Source organism: Amorphotheca resinae, assembly GCF_003019875.1.
Source record: "Amorphotheca resinae ATCC 22711 unplaced genomic scaffold M430scaffold_6, whole genome shotgun sequence".
NCBI lineage: Eukaryota > Fungi > Ascomycota > Leotiomycetes > Helotiales > Amorphothecaceae > Amorphotheca > Amorphotheca resinae.
The window spans coordinates 840,108-859,528 of record NW_020194476.1 but is presented as its reverse complement, the minus strand read 5'-3'; the positions used below and the strand labels follow the sequence as shown (position 1 = coordinate 859,528).

Here is a 19,421-nt window from a genome sequence, read left to right as displayed (position 1 = left end):
CCCCCCCCCCAAAAAAAAAATGGAGAGATAAGAACGCGTCATTTGAATTGAAGCGTGTTCGCCCACGTGGGAAGCTTGCGGCACAGTGCCCTTGCACATCACATCGACCCCGCAAAGACGAGCGTGGAACCATTCCTTGATATTTTGATATTTTGATATTATTTTCAAATTTTCGCAATAATCATTGTTGGGCTGTTCGATTTTTACTTTACTCTATTGAGGAAGATCCCGTCCAAGTATAATGGAGGGAGGGCAAATAGTGTCTAGTGTCCTTGGCTTTAAGAAACAATTGTTGTCGAGGCGGTGTCGCACGTGTGAAGTTCGAGTCAAACGAAATATCTATTTATAAATAGAACATCAGGGGGGTTCGTTCTACTGAGTATTCCTTACAGGGATAGGTATGTTAAAGACCAATAAAGTACAATCAATCTTATACAGGGAAGCAAAATCGATGCAAAGCTCGGCTATGTTGATTCTTCGATGTCGCTCTTCAACAGTAGGTAAAGGTAACAAGAATGTGGGCAAGGTTGACATGGTTCTATCATATGACCAACAACTCAACTTGCTGGAGCACATCGACATCACATCACTGGGAGCCCTACTCATCCCGACTGAAATCTAACTGTTTGTATTGCGTGGGAGGCTCAGCTGGATGGCACGCAGTTTGTTTGCTGTTGGAATAACTTCACAAGTTCCCTGGCTTGAGAATCACATGAAAGCTCCTTTCGGCCTGAAGAGCTGTCGCCAACGATTGCAACCATTCAACTATTTGCTTCTATTGTTTGAGTATCCCGAAATAGCGGTACACAGAGCGATGCAGAGCGTGCCACACACAAGGGTTTAATAATTGCCCGGGCCAACAGACCTCGTCCCTACCAACGGTTCTATCACGCGTTCCGACATCCGCGGAGATTTTACCCAAGGCTAGATTCGAGAGAGTCGAAAGTGACCAGTTGACAGCGTCTGTCAAGAACCTGTTTGCCAACTGCATCGCTACGGCAACGAATTCTGAGGGTTGTCTCCTGGAGAGAATCTGGCTGTTCCAACCAACAGTGACAGTTGCCTTTGAGCTTTCAGCATCCATCACGTCTGCAATGCCCTTCCTCCGTGTGGTTGCGACTTGCGACTTGCAATATGCTCACCAGGGTCTGTGCCAGCTTGGCGGGCAGTCTTCGTTTGTGCATCAGAGCAGGGGATTTCTGATCTGATCTGGAGATCCTATGCGATCATTAGTGCTTTGGCGTAGATCATGAGTATTGCACATCATCTATCCACTTCCGACGATCAAACATGTCATGTCTATGATCTTCAGCTCCAGATCGTTGTTGTACTGTGCAGTAAGGCATCACCCAATGTATACAAAACATAACCAACGCGTAGAATCGCTCGGGGCCCTTATCGCAGTCTGGACTCCAGGTTGATCTCTCTCGGCACAGGGGTGGTCGCTCTATGATGGCTATGGCAAACCCTGCCACCCTTTTGATCCACCGCCGCGCTCAAACGAAGATGCGGCGAAGTAGTCTCCCGTCCAGTTTCAACACGCAGACCACGCCACGCTGGGGAATCCATCGCTCATCCTCACGTCAAGACCCAACCACAGCCCCTCGGAAGTCTCGGCTTTGAGCAAAATGTCGAGTAGTCAGTCGGTTGACTCGGTTCTTTGAAGAGTGATCGGACCTTCGCAGTTCTGGTCTCTTCATTCATCAATCGTACGTAGATGTCTGTGGGCGCAATGCGGCACGGCATGTCCAGAAGGGGGACGAATCGCCTCTGCCAGGTCTCTGGATACAGTTTAGCACAGCACGAAAACAGCACGGATAGAGCCATGTGCGGACAAGGGCTTATGCAATGGGGCTCTCCCGCACGTTGCAACGGGGCCCATTCGGTGCGTTGATAGTCTTGATGGTGTAGCTATTTCCAACGCTGTCCGAGCCGTGCGCAGCATCCCGCGGGGCAGTTCTGGCTTGGACACGGCCCGTTCCAAGTTGTATTCTGCGCTTTAGCCAGACCCTCTTCTCAAGTGTTGTGAAGGAGGGGGGGAAGGGGGAGAGGTAATGTGCGATTCCGCGGTCTCTCTTGGCTTCTTTCTTGCCAGTATTTTATTCCATCCTCTCCCCTGCCGCGTCGCACCACCCGGTTTCTGATTCTTGCTATTGGAATCATGAGCCGTGCTGCTTGCTTGCTTGCCTTGCTGCTTGTCTCAACGACGGAGCGCTCGATACTTGACTTGTCTCTTATCTGTCACTGTCCCCCCCGCCTGTCCTCTCACTCCAGCTTTTGTCCTCTAGCAGGTTAGAGTCGGCGGGTTCATCTCTCAAGCCGTGGTTTCCGGAGATATATTGTGATAGAGAAAAGATCTAGAAGCCTTGATCTTTTCCTACTGTTCTTTGAATCCTGCTTCTTCGACCACGACGATCCGGACTATACTTATCTATTAATCATATCCCTGTGTTTGTCAAGGCTGTTCATTGTGAGTACAAACCCGCCCTCAGGAATGAAGTTATATTGACTAATTCCTAGTAGCCAGGACAGTAATACCTCTGCATCGCAAATTCTCCAAGAGCGAGAAATCCCAGCAGGAATATATATTTCTCTGTCTCCCGGCCATCACATCAAAAAAACCCCCTCACCAAAATGGCCTCCTCCTCAACCCTTACCACCCTCCCCACCGTCCTCCTAACCGCCACCGGTCTTCCCACGCCCGACCCCTTACCCCCCCAATTCGAAAGCTCTTCTCCCATCTCTTTCCCCGTCCCCACCTCCACCGCCATCTCCAACGCCTCCAGCTCGTCCACCTCCAGTTCCCTAACCCCCGGCGTCAAAGCCGCCATCGGCGTCTGCGTCGCCACCGTCGTCCTCGGCATCTGCCTCGTGCTCTTCCTCCACAATCGCATCTACCGACGCCGCATACTAAGACAGCAGCATCTCATCCGCGCCAGCGAGAAAGGGATGCAGAACGCAGCCGCCTTTCAGAGGGCTCTCCCGCCCGAGTTCTTGGAGAATGGGAATGCCGGCTTTGGGACCGAGAAGGTGAAGGAGCCGGAGAAGGTGATGGGGAAGGAGGAGAGGGTGGGTGATCCGTGTGTGTCGCCGCATGAGCTGGAATCAGATTTCGGGAGTTTGGAGAGTTTGGAAAAGGCGAAGACGAAGGGGCACAGGGTTGCAGAGTATGGGCCGAAATAGAAATTAAATAGAGATAAAAAAATTGTTAAATAGATATATAGGTATATTGCAGTGTTCAACGTGCTATGGATGTGTGAGATTGGAAGATCCTCCCTATATAAATGAGCAGTCATGACCCCTGAACTCCCATCCCCAGAAGACAAACCGCGCAAATCCAACCCCACGCTAAAGCCCAGCACCGTATAGATACTTTATCAATAGTAACTACCTCGACATATCAAATCACGGGACTTCCCCCGTGATATACCCAATCTGTCTATGGTTCATGCCCGCATCTCTCAGATCCGCCGCCAGCTCCCTCGATGTCTGGACCAGCGATTTCTGCATCTTGATACGCGCCACTTCCCGCTCATGCGCCCTTACATTAAACACGTCGTCGTTCGCTCTCGCGCGGCTCTCGATTTCTAGCAAGTCACGACGGCCTTCGTTCTCCGTGCGCATCTTGGCGCTCAGGTGTTCGATCTGTAGCGTGTTGCGTGCGCACTCTGCGTCCACGGCTTCTTGCCTGAGCGTGCGCTGCGTGCCGAGGTACATGGCACCGATTGCCTTTTCGTGTTCGAGTTCTCGGGTCTGTCTCTGGGTCTCAAAATGGAGTTCTGTGTTCGCGCGTTCGGCCAGGAGTTGTATGGCGACTTTGGCTTTCTCGCGCTCGTTCCGGATCTCGGCTGCGGTTTTCATGTCCATGATCTCTATAGTGTGCACGGCAGTAAGTCGTTTCAAATCAAGGGAAGCATGGACATCTTGCTCTTGTTCAGCGCGATGCTTTCGCCGCAGTTTCTGTCGTATTGCTTCTTCCTTGATATAAGCAGGAGCGCCGCACCAGTCGGCTGGCTGATCCATCTCGATGTCGTTGGCCCAGAACCTGTCGACGACTCTCTTGTTCCGTAATAATCGGAGTATAGAATCCTTTTGCTCCTGCGGCCCTTCGAAGAGATCCTTCTCTACGTATTTGGTGAGTGAGTATGTGTATGTCCCATCTTCGTAGAGAAAACAGTCCTCATTCACGTACTCCCACATCATCTTTAATAACACGGGCAATATTAACATCGGATTCGACGAGTTCAGCGCGTAGTGGAAGATTGTCTTCTCTGATTTGTCCTCGGACAGACAGCGCAGCCGGATATTCGCTCCCCCCGCCACCAAGCACTCGACTGCATCTTCCAACTCTATCATTCCTGGAGCTGGGTCCTTGTCTACCGCGTTAAGACACAGTTCAGCCAAGGCGCTCCGTCCTTGGTGACGCTCGCTAGGATAATCAACCTTGTGGCCGTACTTGATCAGGACACGCATTGTCTCGCAGCGCAGTTCGCGAGCCGCATCGTGGAGACTGCCATCGTCGCATTCGGCTCCTGCCCGAAGAAGGAGTCCCATTATGGCCGGATTATCTAGCTGGCTCGCCCGAGAAAGAGGAGTAATGCCGTTCTTGTCTGGAGCCCTGACGTTGACGTTCTTGGAAATGAGTTTCGCCACGATTTCCGAACGTTGGTTTTGTATGGCAAGTATCAGGGGAGTCAGGCCAGACTTAGATACGAAATCGACATTGGCTATAAGCGTGCGTAAGTATACGGGATCGAACAAAACAGTGCTCCAACAAACTTACCTCCTTCGTCAATGAGTAATTCAATGTTCATATTTGATATCTTCTTCTCAGGCTGTTCGAGAGCCCAACATAGTGCCGGACATGGTTCTGGGTCCATGGTAGGGTCCCAGTTGCGGTTTATCCACTGGTTGGGATCGTAGCCAAGGTCGAGGAGAGCTCTCAGGATTTGAGGCTTTTTAGGGAAGCGCTCTAAGGCGGTGAATATTACAGGTGTAAGTGTTGAATCCGGATGTTTGAAGCTTGTAATGGATATTTCATCATCGCCATTCAATGAATCGATAAAGGCCTGCATAGCTCTTACTAGCATTGTGCTATCGTTGCAAGTCTTGAAAAGATAAGGAATCGACATAGCTTTGCTATTCGCTGTCGCACCGGGCAGGAGTTTCTGGAGAACATCGACATTGACTTGCAAGGCTGCTCGCTGTAAAGGCAATCCTTGTTCAAAGTTAACATTCGCACCGTAATGCAACAAGACATCCAGAATATCCATTGGTAGACCCTCAGTAGCATTTTTACATGCATCGACAGCTCTGCAAAGAGCTTGTCCCACGACATCTCCAGTAGCACCGCTCTTGAGCATAAGTTCCATAATTGAAACTCCTTTGTAAGACTGCCAGATGGATTCGGTAGCCACTGCTTGATTGAAGGCGGAAGAAATGTATGGAACCGCCTTAGGCGTATCTACTAACAGACTCAGGGTTTCTGAATCGAGTGTAGTGGCAGCATGGACCAAAGATTCTCCTTCATCAAAGGCTCCATAGCTTAAGAGAAGCTTGATCAAACGCCGATCCGGGGGGTCTTCCCGAGTGGCAGAAGTAAGAGTATTTGCCACACAATGATCAATTGACTTCCCAGCCTCCAGTAGCTGCTGAATAACCTGGTACCGAGTCTCTTTGGGAAGTTGGAAGGCCGATATGTATGCCCTCCTGAGAACTTCTTGGGAGGGTTGCCGTTCGAGGAGGAGACTCAAGGTTGCGATCGACGCAGACCGAGTTGCAATATCCAGCGCCTCCCCTTCATGCCAGTCAACTGAAGCTTGACCAACCCTACACAGCAACTCAGACATCTTCAAGTTCGGATCTCCCTCCTTCACAGCCTCGATCAGAGCAGCGCTAATTACATCTCCCCGCATTCCAGCTTCGAGAAGAATCTGAACGATCAAGTGATGAGATTCAGAGTCTCGCTCCTTGAGTGTCATAGCACCACTAAACCCGCTTGTGAGAGTCGACATTGAAGGCTTGTCGCACAGCTTCCCCTCAACGAATAATTTCAGAATATCTGCCTGCCCTAGGCTGGCAGCACAGAGCACAGCCTGGCCTCCATTATGCTCTATCGATGCTCCAGCCTGCAGCAGCATCTCCGCAAGCTGGAAGTCAGAGTGGCTCGGCACAGTTATGAGAGCATCCGAGATGGTATCCTTCGGGATATTGACCTTTAAGAGGATTCTGAGGATGGCACGACGGACCTGACTATCCTTCAGCTTCATAGCTGTCTCGAAGGCCTTCACCTTCGTCAGGGTGGAGGGCAGAACTGTTGAGGAATTCAGAAGTAACTCGAGGCCCTCGAAGAATCCTTGCTTCACGATACCCCGCAAGGCATTGCCTTCCTTGAAGTTGATATCCGCCTGCGGTAGTAGCAGCTTCATGATAGGGAGAGCGGGTGGACCTTCTTTTGCTACAACGAATAGTGCCATGCTGACTTGATCAACCGTAGCTCCAGCCCGGAGGAGCTTTTCGCACAGGGAGTGTCTGTCTAACCCATGCAGGCCACAGGCATGGCGAAAAGCGACTGAGAAACTCTGGGCCGTTAGAGGCTTAGATAAAAGTAAGTCCGTGATGACTGGATCGCGGATACCCCAGAATACTGGAGCTCCGTCGAGTGCATTGACATTCGCGCCTGCCGCTAATAGGATTTGTATGACTGAAGGATCTTGTTTAGATGCAAGGGCGGACTTGATCTCATGAACTAGTACCGCATCCATCATGTTTTGTGGCTTTGCACACCGAAGAAGAAGTTCTATCTTCTGTTTCCGATTCGGATCTGTTGGTTGGAGTTCGATTGCACACTTCAATCCCCTTTCCACCGTAGCGGAATTTGGCAAGCCACCGTCGCTTTGGAGCACCATACGCAGAATTTCTGGATCATTATTCTTCATTGCCAATTCTATCGCAAGTCCATCGTGTAAATTGACATTGGCTTTTCCGTCTCGGCACAGCAATAGGAGTAGCGGTTTGTCTTCCGGGCAGTTCTGAAGGATATCGATGACAGCTTGAGATACGTGGGGGCTTTCTGTTCCTTGAGCAGTGGCAGGGCCAAGGAGGAGTTTGATAGTTTCGTAGCGAATGCGTAACTTGTTAATCTTCATCGCTACCGGAATTGCCAGTGCGCACAGGGGTGAAGGCACCTTGCCCTGGAGTAAAATCTCGAGAATATCCACCGCGCCCTGAGACACGATTCCGTAGAGTGTGTGATCTGTCACAACGGCTCCGTTGTGAACAAGAAGTTTTATGAGCCTGTGGGATCTAGGTCGGTCGTTGACTGCGTCGACTAATACCGCATCAACTTCAGGACCTTGCGCTCCCGCACGTAATAAGGTGTCAATCAACATAAATTGGTCATCTCCTCTCAAATTTGCTGGCATTGATGCGAGGGCGTGGGAGAGCGAGAATTTCGACGGATTCCCTTCCAATGCCAAGATTCTAACCATTGTCAAGTGATTTCGAGACACAGCTACTTTGAGACAGCGAGCTGCATTGTAATCGACTGAGCAGACTGCAGAACCTTCCTGGCTTTGTGACGAGATCAGTAATCGAGCAGTATCTAAGTCATTTTGCTCTGCTGCCGTGACTAGAAGTTCGCTGCAGTGCGTCCCTGAAGCCCCATTGACCAACAACTTCGAGAGTATGGCGACCTTGTCTGCAGGAGGAACGGCGCGAGGAATTCGACTGACAAGCTCAGATGCAAGTTCTGGATTCAACGTACGGTCCTGAAGAAGCAATTCAACGAGGTCCCCTCGATTGTGCTGGATTGCATGTGCAATGGCAGCAGCCCCGTTGTATGTGATATCCGCCTTATGAGCCAGAAGGAGTTCCATTATCTCAACATTATCCAACAACGTAGCCGTAAAGAGACCCTCATTGGCTGCGTTACCAACTGGGCCACCACACAACAGGACCTCAATGAGGTCGTAGTTTCCGTTAATGAAGATGGAGGGTGCTGAGAAGATGTGACTAAGAGCCCGGTCCAGCGAGGCACCTGATGGAGGCTTCTGACCCATGACTATAGCAGTAGCGATATCAGTACGACCCGTCTCAACGGCGTACATAAGGGCCGATGCATTATCGTAGTCCCCATCAGCCCCAGCTCGTATAAGCAGCAGTACTCCCAGAAGCCACCCATTGGTTGTTGCAGTTAACAAATTCTGGCTGACATATGGCTCCCCGACTTTCTTTGGTGCACGCAGTAGGAGATTTAACAACTCAATATCGTCCCTTACTGTGGCCTGTGCAAATACCGAGTGATGTCTTGATGCATTCGCCCCTGATGACCATATCAATACATGTTTCCGCCAAATCATGGCTGAGGTTTACTTACCATATTGCAAGAGAATTTCCACAACGGCTAGGTCTCTTGCTTCGAGCGCAATCTCAAGTGATTCATCTAGACTTTCTTGGCTGGGAGACTGTGGAGCCAAGAGTTGAACGAGATCGGCCCGGTGTCTTTGAGTTGCACGCTGAAGAAGCCGTCCCTGTGGTTGTTGATTATCAGAACCCCGGAATTTGGAGATCACGCCAGTACCCCGTCCTCTGGGTAAATTTATATCCCCCTTAACAGCTTTGAACCGTCGTAATAAGACTTCAAAGACTCCTGCGTTTCCATTTTCATCAATAACCCTGGACAAGGCCGCAAATAACTCGGCATAAGTGTATTTGAGAGTCTTTGAGCTTTTGGAAAAAGCTTTGGAGAGACGATTTGGATGTGGTTGGTTCCTGGCCTCCTCGAGCTTCAATTGCCCCAGAATGGCATCCGCTCCTCTCTCATCGTCCGGGATGCAAAAGGTCGGTATTTGCCTCGGGGGATACAACGGAATTTCGTCAATTCTTAATACAGCACCCACACTATGAGCTATTTCCTTCAGTCGTTGTGATCGTCGTGGAGTGGGTTGGTGATCCATATCAATGATTTTCAGGGTCTCTTGGGTATTCGAAAGTCGCTTTGCCGGGCTGCGGGCTTCATACAGACGAGGCTGCGAGCCTGGCGACTTTAACACATACGTCAAGCGTCAATCGAAAATCGCCGAATATGTCACTCAATGATGCGACGTGTATATACAGCGATAAAATGAACGTAGATATGATCCCACTGACTCCGGGTCCTATGAGAGAAGATGAAGTTGGCGTCGAGAGAAAGGGATTTTGGTTTCTGGCTGCGGGGTGTCGTGTCTGAGACCTCTCACAGCCTGCTGCATCAATCCCCTGGTCAATCGCTTCAAATATCCGGGCGTATCTTGCCTTGCTGACAGAGTCTATTAACTGGGAGTCTGCCGTCCGGGGCAAATCCCAGTTTTTTCGTTATGGTCGCAAGAGTCCTGAGAAGCTGCGAAGGGTGCGGAATAAAGATACTTTATCTCTTCTCGTCTTTGTTCGAGGGGTCCTAACATGACGTCGATGTATCCAACCTTACCGAATTCAAGGTTCGAGTAGCCGGATAGTTTGGCCTGGCCGGTATTTAAGCTGTACCCGATGAGGAATTGGATGGATATACGAGATTCGGAAGAAGTGTCGAATACCGACGGAAAGTTTGCAAGAGCTTGATGGTTGGGCGCCTGTCCGCACATTCTGTTCGCTGCATCGCGGCGATTGAGCTGCAACAATGCGATTCATGAATGCTTGGAAGGGTGAGTAATGGGTATTTTTAAAGGGACGTGAGATGGGGACAGAAGCTAAGGGAGGTAATGGGATATGATGTAGGCCCAAAAACACGCAGGGTAAAAATGTGCCGAGTAGAGATCGGAGACATGAGGGTGTGAGACAAAGGGCATGGGACAAAAACAGGACCCTTCTTCACCCTCCAGAATATTCGATGAGCAGGATAAAGATGAAACATATGATAAGCAATAATCAAAGAATTACCCCGCTCCCTCTGTTTCCAACCGCAACCGCTTGGTTCGGGGAGTCTGGTATGTGCAGTAGCAAGAGAATATTGCTACGTCGCCGGCATGGACTTGGAGGCAGGCCTTCAGGCTACTGTTCCAAGTTCGCGCCTGGCTCGAGTCGATAGCATCACTCATCGGAGATATGAGAGCTTTCAGCATTACTCACTTCGAGTCTGCCCTCAATGAATCCAAATGGATCGATTGAAAAAGGATGTTGAGGATTAGGTGTTGGTGTGAAAACCTTCGAAATGAAGTAACAAATAGGCGAGCTGGACAGTGGGGGACGTGTGCTGTGCTCTCACATGCACTTATGTGTGTATTATATAGACACATGTCTATATGGTATATCTAGGTATGTCATTCATTTATATCATACCTTGCCTAGGTACCTATATATCATCAATACCGAGTCTTCCGTCTGTACAGTATACTCCCTGAGATTGGTCGAAACCCACATCACAAGACCCTCATGCGTATGTATATATTCATATTTCATAGTAGAAGTCCATTAGTTCCAAAGATAGAATGCTAGACTATCCAATATTGATACCAGATATTATCATTATGATAGCCAAAGAACCCAACAGATGCGCCTGCAGTGCCCCAGATATTAAGAGATTAACCACCCATAGATAAAACTCCCAGCACCGAACCAAGGCCAACAACCATAGCACCTATACCCCCAGAACCGCCAATCCTAAGAAGCCGTGCCCTCCTTTCCAACCGTCTCCCAGAAGCGCCTGAGACCCAAGACCTTCGCTCTAGTCGGCTCCTCCCTCTCCCTCCCAGCCGCCCTCCCCCACCTAGGCTCCCTCTCCCCCTCCCCCTTCGCATTCCCATCCCTCGCAAACCTCCTCGCCATCCTCCTCACATCCGGCTTCGCATGCTCCTCCCCAGCCCTCCTTTCCCACCTCCTCCTCCACTCCTCCACCCACCCCCTCAGCTTATCCTTGACCCTCTCCCTCTCCACCCTCCTCTTCGTCTCTATCAAGCTCGGGGCCAAGCCTATATACCCCCTTACGCCCGGCTCCCTCTTCGCTCCCCCGGGGGTATTCACACTCGCGTTCAAATGCCCGAAACACTCCACCGGCAGCACGCCGCGGCCGACGAGGCTCTCAGCGCTCGGCCGCCGCGAGAGCTGCCGGTTCAGCTTGATGCGGATGAGATTGTGAGAGAGCGAGCGTGCCGCGAGGGAAGTTCGCGTGATGTAGATGCGTTGGCCCATGAGCTCAGAGAGAGGCGGGCGGATCGGCAGGTAGTGGGTTAGGTTGACGAAGGCGCGGTGGAGGCGGGAGGCGTGTAGATTGGGGTCGAGGGAGAGGGTACGGAGGAGATGGCAGGTTCGGGAGGTGGAGAGGAGGTCGGGGATGTCGAGGTAGGAGAGGATGAGGAGTAGGAGCTCAGGAGGGAGGAGGAAGATGGAGGGGAGCATGGAGGGCTGCATTCCGGGGTTGTTGGGATTGAATAGTGTTTATTTCGTGATTTTGGGTCTGATGGGTGGATTAGTCGTGGTATTTGAAAGGATTATAGGTGCACATTGGCTCTGTACTTGTCGTTGTCGTCGTTGTATCTGTATGTTTATGTTACCCGGGAGAGAGGAATGTTGTTGATGTAGGGATACCGTAAGATCGTCGTCACAGGTAGATAGGTAGACAGCGGGGGCCACGATCGCGTGCGAGACATTGAATACCTTACCTTAGTAAACAATACCCCGTGAACCTCAGAGCGACGGCATGACTTTAAATGTGATTGACTTCACATGAGGAGAGCGCTCAATCGCGGTATCATCCTCTTCACTTGATCACCTTGGATTATCGCGAGCAGCAGCTCCTCTCATACAATCAATCCCGTCATCTTGCCGTTCTTATCATCACGTGATATCCACCCCTCTCTCAAATCGAGATACATCAATCACTTTACTACTCAGATACCAGGGATAGGGAACAAAGCAACAATACTAAGGCAGCAAGACAGCCAAGACAGCCAATTCTTCAGGACCCATTCTTCTGTGCCATCGATCGATCGATCGGACTGCCATCTATCTACAGTGTCCGCTCTGCGATACAACCCCTCCCCCCACTCTCACCCCCCCTCCATCAATCATTCCAGCATGATGGTTGGCCTCCACCAGCGCGTCCGCTCTACAACGGACATCTCTCCCAGAGCCTCAATCCGACACGTCGTCCCCTCCCCACCGCAGCCCCGAGGCTAGCCCACGACCCGGCCTCGCCAGCTCAGCAGGAACAGAACGACGAGGGCCAACCCTCCGGCACAGCCTTACCCTGCGCTGCTTGCTGCTCGCGCGCCCACACACATCAACAGCGAGCATCATCAATCAACCAAGCCAAGCATGAGCGCGTCACGTCCGAGAGCACCGCGTCGTCCCCCCGAACGGTACTGTACTGTACTGTACATCCACGCACTGTACATCGGGGCCGGCGATGTGACGGGTGAGGATTGATCCACCGGCGCGCATGAACACCTCCATCGCGACCTGCATGGGATGGGAGGTCAGGTTGACGGCCGCCAGCAGATGGGGGACTTGTCGAATGATGTACCGGGCTATTCAATTCTGAAGCTTATCGATCCCTCCGCCCCTCTCTTTTCTTACCTTGCGCTGGCGAGGGAATGAATACTTGGATACCTACTCAACGCCCGCCCTCCCAGCCAACCGGTGTCCAAGCCAGCCCTGCACATCGCCAGCAGTTCCATACAGCCTCTCCCGTGGCGCGTCAGCCAATCAGAAGCCCGGGAGCCGCTGTCGTGAGGCTGCCACCCTACCTTAATATTTTGCTCCGCCGTCTCTGCGCTGCTATTGGTCGAGGCGATTAGAGGAGCTTCCCGCCAGACCGCAGACATTGTTCAACACATGATTTAAGACGACCCGAAATTCGGGAACGCCAGGCGGCGCGATTTCAACGTCGAGCGTAGACGTCAATTTCGGAGAGTGCGGATTTGGGCGCTCTCTGCGGGCTCAACAACGAGTGTTTTGGGGGCATTGGCAAGAGAGAGGGCCAGCTGGTCCTCGCTAGTTGTCAGGGTCTTCAGAAAGGTCTTGTTTACATTTTTTCCGTCCTACCAAGATGTGTTTGTAAACACCGGCTAGGGGCCGAGATTCCAATGTCCAACAGTAACTATGCTTTGCATCATCAGGGAATAATTAGATCTCTCTGTCTTTGCCTCACCAATCCCAGCCCTCTCCAGAGAAAACGCCTGTTCCATCGCTCTGCCCACTTCATAGCCCGATCCAAGTCAAGGGGCGTCAGCGATGCGCTATTTTCGTGTTTCTGGATCGAATGCTCGCCTCAAACCGCACCTCCTATCATGCTCCTTACTTCGTACTCGGTAGATGTGACAAAGCCTGCATGTTTTGCATATCCTTTTCGCAAATGTAGTGTAATATTGCCCTCAATAAAGAGGAGGTCGCGGCCACCAGCTCGATCGATAGGAGGCCGAGAAAGAGGCCCAGGAAGATCCCATGGCCAGAATTGCCGTTTGCCGTTATTCCATACGCCGGCTGCCAATCTGGGGCCGGAACGTTTCTGGAGCCGGCTTTCCAATGCTGGCCCAGGACGGGGTTCTTGCATATATGACAGAAGTTGAAATATGACAAGAAGGCTGCGGATTCTCGGTCTAGGTGCATTGCAGCTCAAGCCTTAAGATCCGGGACGCAAAGGCAAAAGAGCCAAACTGAGGTCGCCACGTCAGTTGGGCCCTCATTGGAAAGCCGCTTGGCGAGAGGTATGGCCGTCCTTCGATTCAATGGCTAGCAGTCTGAGTGGCGAGATATACGGAGATCGGCAGCCGTCCCATCAGTCGTGTTGTCTCTCCATGCAGAGTGATGAAGGTACTTGATTCTGCTCCCAGCCATGGCTGACAACACATCGATTGTATCCTTCTCATGCATAGGGAGAAATCGGTATGCACTGTGAAGACCAAAGTATTCTTGCCAAATGCATGTGGCCAACGTGAGTTGCATTAGATCGATCCGTCTTGCCTCACAGGCCGACAGTCATCGGACTCCCTAGTCATGCAGCTACCGTTGACCTCGTCCAGACCGGCTCCGGCATGAAGAAGATCGATTCGATAAGACGATGGTATGACCTCATCAGAACCACCACATCAATCACATCGAGGAGACAATGGTTATTGATCGGCCTCGAGGATAGAAGGTGATGGAAGCGAAAACGGGGGCGAAAGTCCACAGGGAATGCTGCGTAGCTGGCCTTGATTGACAGTAGTGGCTTATTACCACTCAATCTGGTTGGTCCAGGTGAGATTCATGATGATGCCCGTCCATAGGTTGGATATGAGGCTTCCACAATCACAATTGCTCTCGTCTGCTCCGGGCCTATAAACCGACCCGTGCTTGTCAACAAACGAGAAGGCCCACAAGGCCCGGCCCATATGCTCCAGTAATCGGTGAAGGCGATGGTGGCAACAGCTGGAAGCAGGGAAACAATGGAACAGCAACCCGTAACGTGATCGAATGCTGCGGGATTGAATGGATTCGTGTGCATATGTCAAGGAAGGACATGCATGAACTCTGAACTAACAATTCGAATCGCCAGAAACGTGAAGATGGCTGGCGGACGGCTGTATCGACCCGAGCTGATAAGTGGATATCAACACAGGAGACACTCAATCAGACACGAGCTGTAACTGAGGGCGAGATCCTATGGAGGATTGACGCGTCGAAGGAGGCCGTTCGCACCAGGGATCGGGGTATCGAGGAAGGAAGAGCTGCAGATGTGCGTTGTCGTTGGGTTGAATCGAAGAGCGGGGAACTGATGGTTGTCCTTGAGAATTGGGGCCAAACAACAATGCCGGAGGGGCAAACCAATTCAAGTCGTATCTCGACGATGCCCAAGCCAACCCCTTTGTCTATAAGAACCCCCTTTTGAACCCCCTTTTTCTCGAATTCGTCTCGCCATCAGCAACCAGAACGCACTACCATCCACATATCCAATTCAACTTCTGCTTCACTTGATCTGCATTCGATCATCATACCTCAACGACCATAACTCAGACCTTATCACTTGAGAAAGATACCACCAGTCACCAACAACCAGTGAGTCTCTAACGTCGGACAGTACCTTGTTTCAAGTGCGGTCGTCGATCCGAGACCAGGGCTAACCAATGCCGCAGCATTCCGCTTCCTTCCCTCAAGATGTGCTTCTATGACCAGAACAGAATGGCTTGCGGCGACTACAAGTGGGGCCACTTCCGCCAGCACTGCTCCAAGGAGTACCGAACCGGCGAGACCTGCGGCATGAGGCTCGTCATGCAGACCATCGAGATCGCAGAGAAGTGCAGAATCTGCCAGAAGATCGACACCAAGAAGCGAAGCATCCGCAAGGAGGAAGACAAGATCAAGAGATGGAAGAAGGAGACCGGTCGCAGAGCCTCGATTGAGAAGGCTGAGGAGGACATCAGCCGACTGCAGCAGGAAGTCTATAACCTGGAGTGCGAAAGACACTCAAAACAGCAACAGCTATGGTAGGAACCACCCAAAAGTCTGCTCCGACTGGTCGAAGGATACTGACTCGAGTTCAGAATTTGGAGCTGTCCTCCTGTTTCCGGTGCACATGACGAAAATCTGTTTCGTATTCGTGAGCTTTTCTTTTGGGCGTATCTCTATCTGGAATCGCTTGGCAGGGTTGACATGGCGGCGACCTGGCCGAGCGCTGGAAACGACTGGTTAGGGTCAGCGGCGAGTAGCAGTGTCGGATCCCGGGTAGTGTTAGTGTAACGATGAAACGGCCTCAGATATCTATCCCAATCATTTCAACCATCGTAATCATTTTAACCATCGTGAGATTGGTTCATCGGTTTCTCCAGTGACGACCATGCTTCGCACTCGGTGACATGTGAGCACTAACTTTGCCGGGCGCTTAGGAGTCCTGGGCGCTCCCGGAAGGAATAGTAGCAGCACCGTCTTGGTCCGAACAACAAAACGCTTCTTATAGCACCCATGACGACTCTGGATATAAAGGAGAAGATGAGGTGATCGAGGTGAGAAGGCGACGAGGTTGTTGGTGACCAAGATGTGTTGTTGACTTGAGATTGGGGTCGCATAAGCGCTTCCCCCAGATTGGCCTAGACCAGGATCGCAAATACACACTAACACGGTATATATCAGTACTCGAGAGCCGCCCTCCCTTTTGCCGCAATCAACTTGATCGAAAAGGATGAAGGAATCCAAGAACAACGGGGAAAGGCCCATGGTATATGAGACAAATCTGAGAGAACTTGGATAAAGTGTTATTTGCGAACGTGGCTAACCCTCAATGGACATCTGCCGCAGCCTGACTGCAGAACGTAAAAGCAAGCTGATAGGCCCTGCCCAATAAATCAATAGCCAGTGAACAGGCGCTTTTGACAAAGGAAATGCTTGAATGATACAACGCATAGGCAAATTACGCTTAGCTGGTCCAGTAAGAGCCCGATTTCCATATCTCCCTCCGGGAAAAATGCCGCGGAAACTAGTCCATGTAGGAGTGTATTGCAATTCCACACAACGCCCGGACGCCGTGGGATACCAAGATGACAATGGGAGAGGACGAGGAGCCCCATTTACTCCACATTCTCCGCATCTGCGAAACCTCCAAGTAGCGGCCCAACGTCCGCTGATTTGGCAGGGGGCCTGCCCTCATTGGCCCCTGCATCATCCTCTTCGGATATCCAACCATCAGAGACGTTCGTAGTGTCGTCGAGTGGTAAACCAGTTGGTTTATCCGACAGTCCTTCGTTAGATATCTTCTTCAGGACGTGTTGGTACCGCAGTAAACGTGCATCCTGAGCCGGATAGCCCCCGCCTGGTGTTGGTGGGACGCTCTGCGGAACCATAGCAAAGATATCGACCAGATGACTAGACAGATGAATTAGCCCAGGTCTTTGCGCGCAACGGGTGCGGAGGTCTGCGAGGTTCGAGTCTCTTCCACACAACCAGCTGGACAGACATACTTAGACGTTTGTGCTACCACCTTCTGCAGAGCCTCGGTCTCGCGCTGAACCTCCTGAGGGTCAGCTTGCACAATCCCGACATTCTGGTCTCCGAAACTGCCATAGTGGTTCGGGTGAGCTTCGTCGAACAGCAATCTGGAGGTCTCGCCCTAGATGCGCAAAGAGGATGGTCAGCGACGACACCTGGGAACCACAGACATCTCCGCACTTACATCGTCGGAGGGCGCGCCATCGCGATTGCGCCCGAGACAGGAAGAGCATATGCCCATCTTCGTAACAGAGAAAGCGACGGGGTGAAGAACTTGCAGCTCAAGCTCAAGCTAGCACGCGATACCCACTCTAGCTATTGCCGTCGACCGACCAGCATGGGGAAGCAAGCCACAGCCGATTTTCTGCCAGCAAGGCCAGAATGAGGTCCAAGAAGCTACAAGCTGAATGCGAGGCAACTGTTGGCGGTGAGATAGCGGAGCAGCATAACTGGACAGCTGCGATGGTGAAGTTGAAGTTGTTGTTTTCCAAGATGTCAACAAGAAGCAAGAAACTAGAAACCGGGGAGATGCGAGGCGAGGGAAACATTTCCGCCCGCGCTAGACGCGGGAAGGGAAAGGCCCGGGAAGGAAGAAATTCTGGCTCCGATCCCCCGACATCCCCACTTTTGCTTTTGCGCGAAAGCCCCCCATATCAACAGCCTCATCATTTCCTGTTTGGCCCATGCTACAATAGGAATTGTTGCAATTCACATAGTAACTGTATCGACTTCCCTACATGAGTAACATAGTATACTAACTTAAGTTATTTATTTTCTTCATTCGTTTATTCAATTCTAAGATATAGATCCCCCATACCCTACCCAAAACACTCTCTACATACACGCGGCGCCATCCAAGCCTATGACCTTGCCGTTGACCCACTCGCCATCCTGGCTGGCCAGGAAGCATGCCACGCGGGCGATGTCGATCGGGAGGCCGACGCGGTGTAGCGGGCTCCAGGTCATGGCGTACTGGTCGACCTCGTCGTCGGTGAGCTTGTCGCCGTCCGGGATGTACTCGCGGCAGACCGCATGGTACATGTCGGTCTTGATGCCGCCGGGCGCCACGCAGTTGACCGTGATCTTCTTGTCGCCCATGTCTGTTCGTCGTGGGTTAGTTGGAGAGCTTGGGGAGACCCGGGAGAGAGTATGAAGTGGTACAGAAGGGGCTTACCAATCGCCATGCAGCGGGTGAAAGTCTCAATGGCGCCCTTGCTGCCTGAGTATACTGTGTAGATGATTAGCCAGGTCCGTTCTCGCAGCATATGTGTCCTCACGAGTATGTCTCGGGACGCCCTTTGCTTGACCCGTAATGCTACCCATCAGGATAAGTCTGCCACCGATCGAAAGGTGCTTGTACGCCTCTCGAGCAACGAAGAACTGGCCACGAGTATTGGTATTCATAACCCGGTCATACTCCTCCTCCGTGACATCCTTGATGTGGCCGAAACTTACGACTCCCGAGTTGGAGCAGACGATGTTAAGCTCACCGAAGTGGGCGACGGCTTGCGAGAACATTGCAATGATTTCTTTGACCACCGTCACGTTGGCTTTGATAGCGATAGCATCACTACCGAATGACTTGACTGCATTGACTACTTCCATTGCAGAAGAATCTGAATTGGCGTAGTTGACAACGACTTTCGCGCCTCGCCGTCCAAGCTCCAACGCCATCTCACGGCCAATCCCTCGTCCTGTTAGAGGTGTAAGTGAGCTGTTGAAGTGAAGCCCATGAAGACATCTGAAGGGGCTAGGCATACCTGCGCCTGTGACAAGTGCCACCTTGCCTTTGAGACTCGCGCTCTCAATGCCGAGTGGTCCAGGAATTGGTGGTCCATTTTGGACATGGCCGTTACCGTCAGTAGCCACATTGGAAGAGGGTGTTACTGGTGCTTCAACAGCAGGAGTTTCAGCGACTGGCATCTCGGCAGATGGAACTTGCACGGGAGCTTGTTCACTGCTAATAGAGACTCCGGTCATGGCGTCCATTGTAAAAATATGATGTGGAAAGTCTGTAGAAGTTGGAAAGTGGCTTCAAAGAATAGTCTGGGCCGAGGAGGTTAACTCAAAGATAGGTATATATCTTCAATCAGGTGCTGGTACCCTCATGGTTCTATTGCATCTTTCCACATTGGCTCGGACATCCGTGGACATCTTCGTGCAACACTACGGGAGCAGGCAGTATCACTTGAAAAGGGAATTGGGGGTATTGTACGACGCAACGGACTTGAAATGTGCGAGGACGAAAATCAATATCATACGGTACCTTGCTCATCTGCACCAGCGACAAGATGTCCGCGAGGAAACACAAAATGAGGTTTCATGAGGAGCTGGACATGCACAAGTCAGCTTCGGCCTTCGTGCGCCACCTAGAATGACAGGGCGTATACTTTCCGCAATGCCGAAGTACCGAATCCATCATCGTTCCCATATCAATTCTGTAAGACCTCGAATGATATGTAAGACGTCAAATGATCTCCGCTAGATCC

The 19,421-nt window shown here is 51.4% G+C and overlaps 9 protein-coding genes across 9 annotated transcripts; 3 read left to right on the top strand and 6 right to left on the bottom strand.

The window, feature by feature from the left end:
• Positions 1-1,331: 1,331 nt before the first annotated feature.
• On the bottom strand, positions 1,332-2,206 carry M430DRAFT_241046 (hypothetical protein). Its single transcript, XM_024865013.1, has one exon. It carries the CDS (start codon positions 1,825-1,827, stop codon positions 1,579-1,581), a length of 249 nt encoding a protein of 82 aa, XP_024720899.1. The 5' UTR covers positions 1,828-2,206; the 3' UTR covers positions 1,332-1,578.
• A 317-nt stretch (positions 2,207-2,523) lies between these two features.
• Positions 2,524-3,198, top strand: M430DRAFT_35049 (hypothetical protein). The gene has a single exon (XM_024866668.1). It carries the CDS (start codon positions 2,635-2,637, stop codon positions 3,181-3,183), a length of 549 nt encoding a protein of 182 aa, XP_024720898.1. The 5' UTR covers positions 2,524-2,634; the 3' UTR covers positions 3,184-3,198.
• Positions 3,199-3,405: 207 nt separating this feature from the next.
• Positions 3,406-8,957, bottom strand: M430DRAFT_102378 (hypothetical protein; the record flags this gene model as incomplete). The annotated part of the gene is made up of 3 exons (XM_024860789.1): positions 3,406-4,727; positions 4,784-8,323; positions 8,378-8,957. The coding sequence occupies 3 exons, from the start codon at positions 8,955-8,957 to the stop codon at positions 3,406-3,408; spliced, it is 5,442 nt and encodes a 1,813-aa protein (XP_024720897.1).
• A 1,456-nt stretch (positions 8,958-10,413) lies between these two features.
• On the bottom strand, positions 10,414-11,727 carry M430DRAFT_58691 (hypothetical protein). Its single transcript, XM_024868750.1, has one exon. It carries the CDS (start codon positions 11,380-11,382, stop codon positions 10,636-10,638), a length of 747 nt encoding a protein of 248 aa, XP_024720896.1. The 5' UTR covers positions 11,383-11,727; the 3' UTR covers positions 10,414-10,635.
• A 1,200-nt stretch (positions 11,728-12,927) lies between these two features.
• M430DRAFT_240979 (hypothetical protein) lies at positions 12,928-13,622 on the top strand. Its single transcript, XM_024865010.1, has one exon. It carries the CDS (start codon positions 13,059-13,061, stop codon positions 13,539-13,541), a length of 483 nt encoding a protein of 160 aa, XP_024720895.1. The 5' UTR covers positions 12,928-13,058; the 3' UTR covers positions 13,542-13,622.
• Positions 13,623-15,108: 1,486 nt separating this feature from the next.
• On the top strand, positions 15,109-15,441 carry M430DRAFT_101569 (hypothetical protein; the record flags this gene model as incomplete). Its single annotated transcript, XM_024860722.1, has 1 exon — positions 15,109-15,441. One exon carries the CDS (start codon positions 15,109-15,111, stop codon positions 15,439-15,441), a length of 333 nt encoding a protein of 110 aa, XP_024720894.1.
• A 148-nt stretch (positions 15,442-15,589) lies between these two features.
• Positions 15,590-16,586, bottom strand: M430DRAFT_241002 (hypothetical protein). Its single transcript, XM_024865011.1, has 2 exons — positions 16,224-16,586; positions 15,590-16,061 (listed from the first exon to the last, which is right to left on the bottom strand). The coding sequence occupies exons 1-2, from the start codon at positions 16,348-16,350 to the stop codon at positions 15,739-15,741; spliced, it is 450 nt and encodes a 149-aa protein (XP_024720893.1). The 5' UTR covers positions 16,351-16,586; the 3' UTR covers positions 15,590-15,738.
• M430DRAFT_102202 (hypothetical protein) lies at positions 16,515-17,173 on the bottom strand (the record flags this gene model as incomplete). The annotated part of the gene is made up of 3 exons (XM_024860774.1): positions 16,515-16,809; positions 16,905-17,053; positions 17,117-17,173. The coding sequence occupies 3 exons, from the start codon at positions 17,171-17,173 to the stop codon at positions 16,515-16,517; spliced, it is 501 nt and encodes a 166-aa protein (XP_024720892.1).
• A 593-nt stretch (positions 17,174-17,766) lies between these two features.
• Positions 17,767-18,855, bottom strand: M430DRAFT_101494 (hypothetical protein; the record flags this gene model as incomplete). Its single annotated transcript, XM_024860716.1, has 4 exons — positions 17,767-18,032; positions 18,107-18,160; positions 18,210-18,626; positions 18,693-18,855. The coding sequence occupies 4 exons, from the start codon at positions 18,853-18,855 to the stop codon at positions 17,767-17,769; spliced, it is 900 nt and encodes a 299-aa protein (XP_024720891.1).
• Positions 18,856-19,421: the final 566 nt, after the last annotated feature.

Bases quoted from the DNA above. Each gene is read 5' to 3' on its own strand.
- M430DRAFT_241046 (XM_024865013.1), bottom strand. From the start codon at position 1,827: ATGGCTCTATCCGTGCTGTTTTCGTGCTGTGCTAAACTGTATCCAGAG.
- M430DRAFT_35049 (XM_024866668.1), top strand. From the start codon at position 2,635: ATGGCCTCCTCCTCAACCCTTACCACCCTCCCCACCGTCCTCCTAACC.
- M430DRAFT_240979 (XM_024865010.1), top strand. From the start codon at position 13,059: ATGTCCAACAGTAACTATGCTTTGCATCATCAGGGAATAATTAGATCT.
- M430DRAFT_58691 (XM_024868750.1), bottom strand. From the start codon at position 11,382: ATGCAGCCCTCCATGCTCCCCTCCATCTTCCTCCTCCCTCCTGAGCTC.
- M430DRAFT_241002 (XM_024865011.1), bottom strand. From the start codon at position 16,350: ATGCGTTGTATCATTCAAGCATTTCCTTTGTCAAAAGCGCCTGTTCAC. The intron at 16,062-16,223 runs GTTAGCCACGTT...ATACCGTGTTAG, and splicing joins GCGGCAGATGTCCATTGAGG to TGTGTATTTGCGATCCTGGT.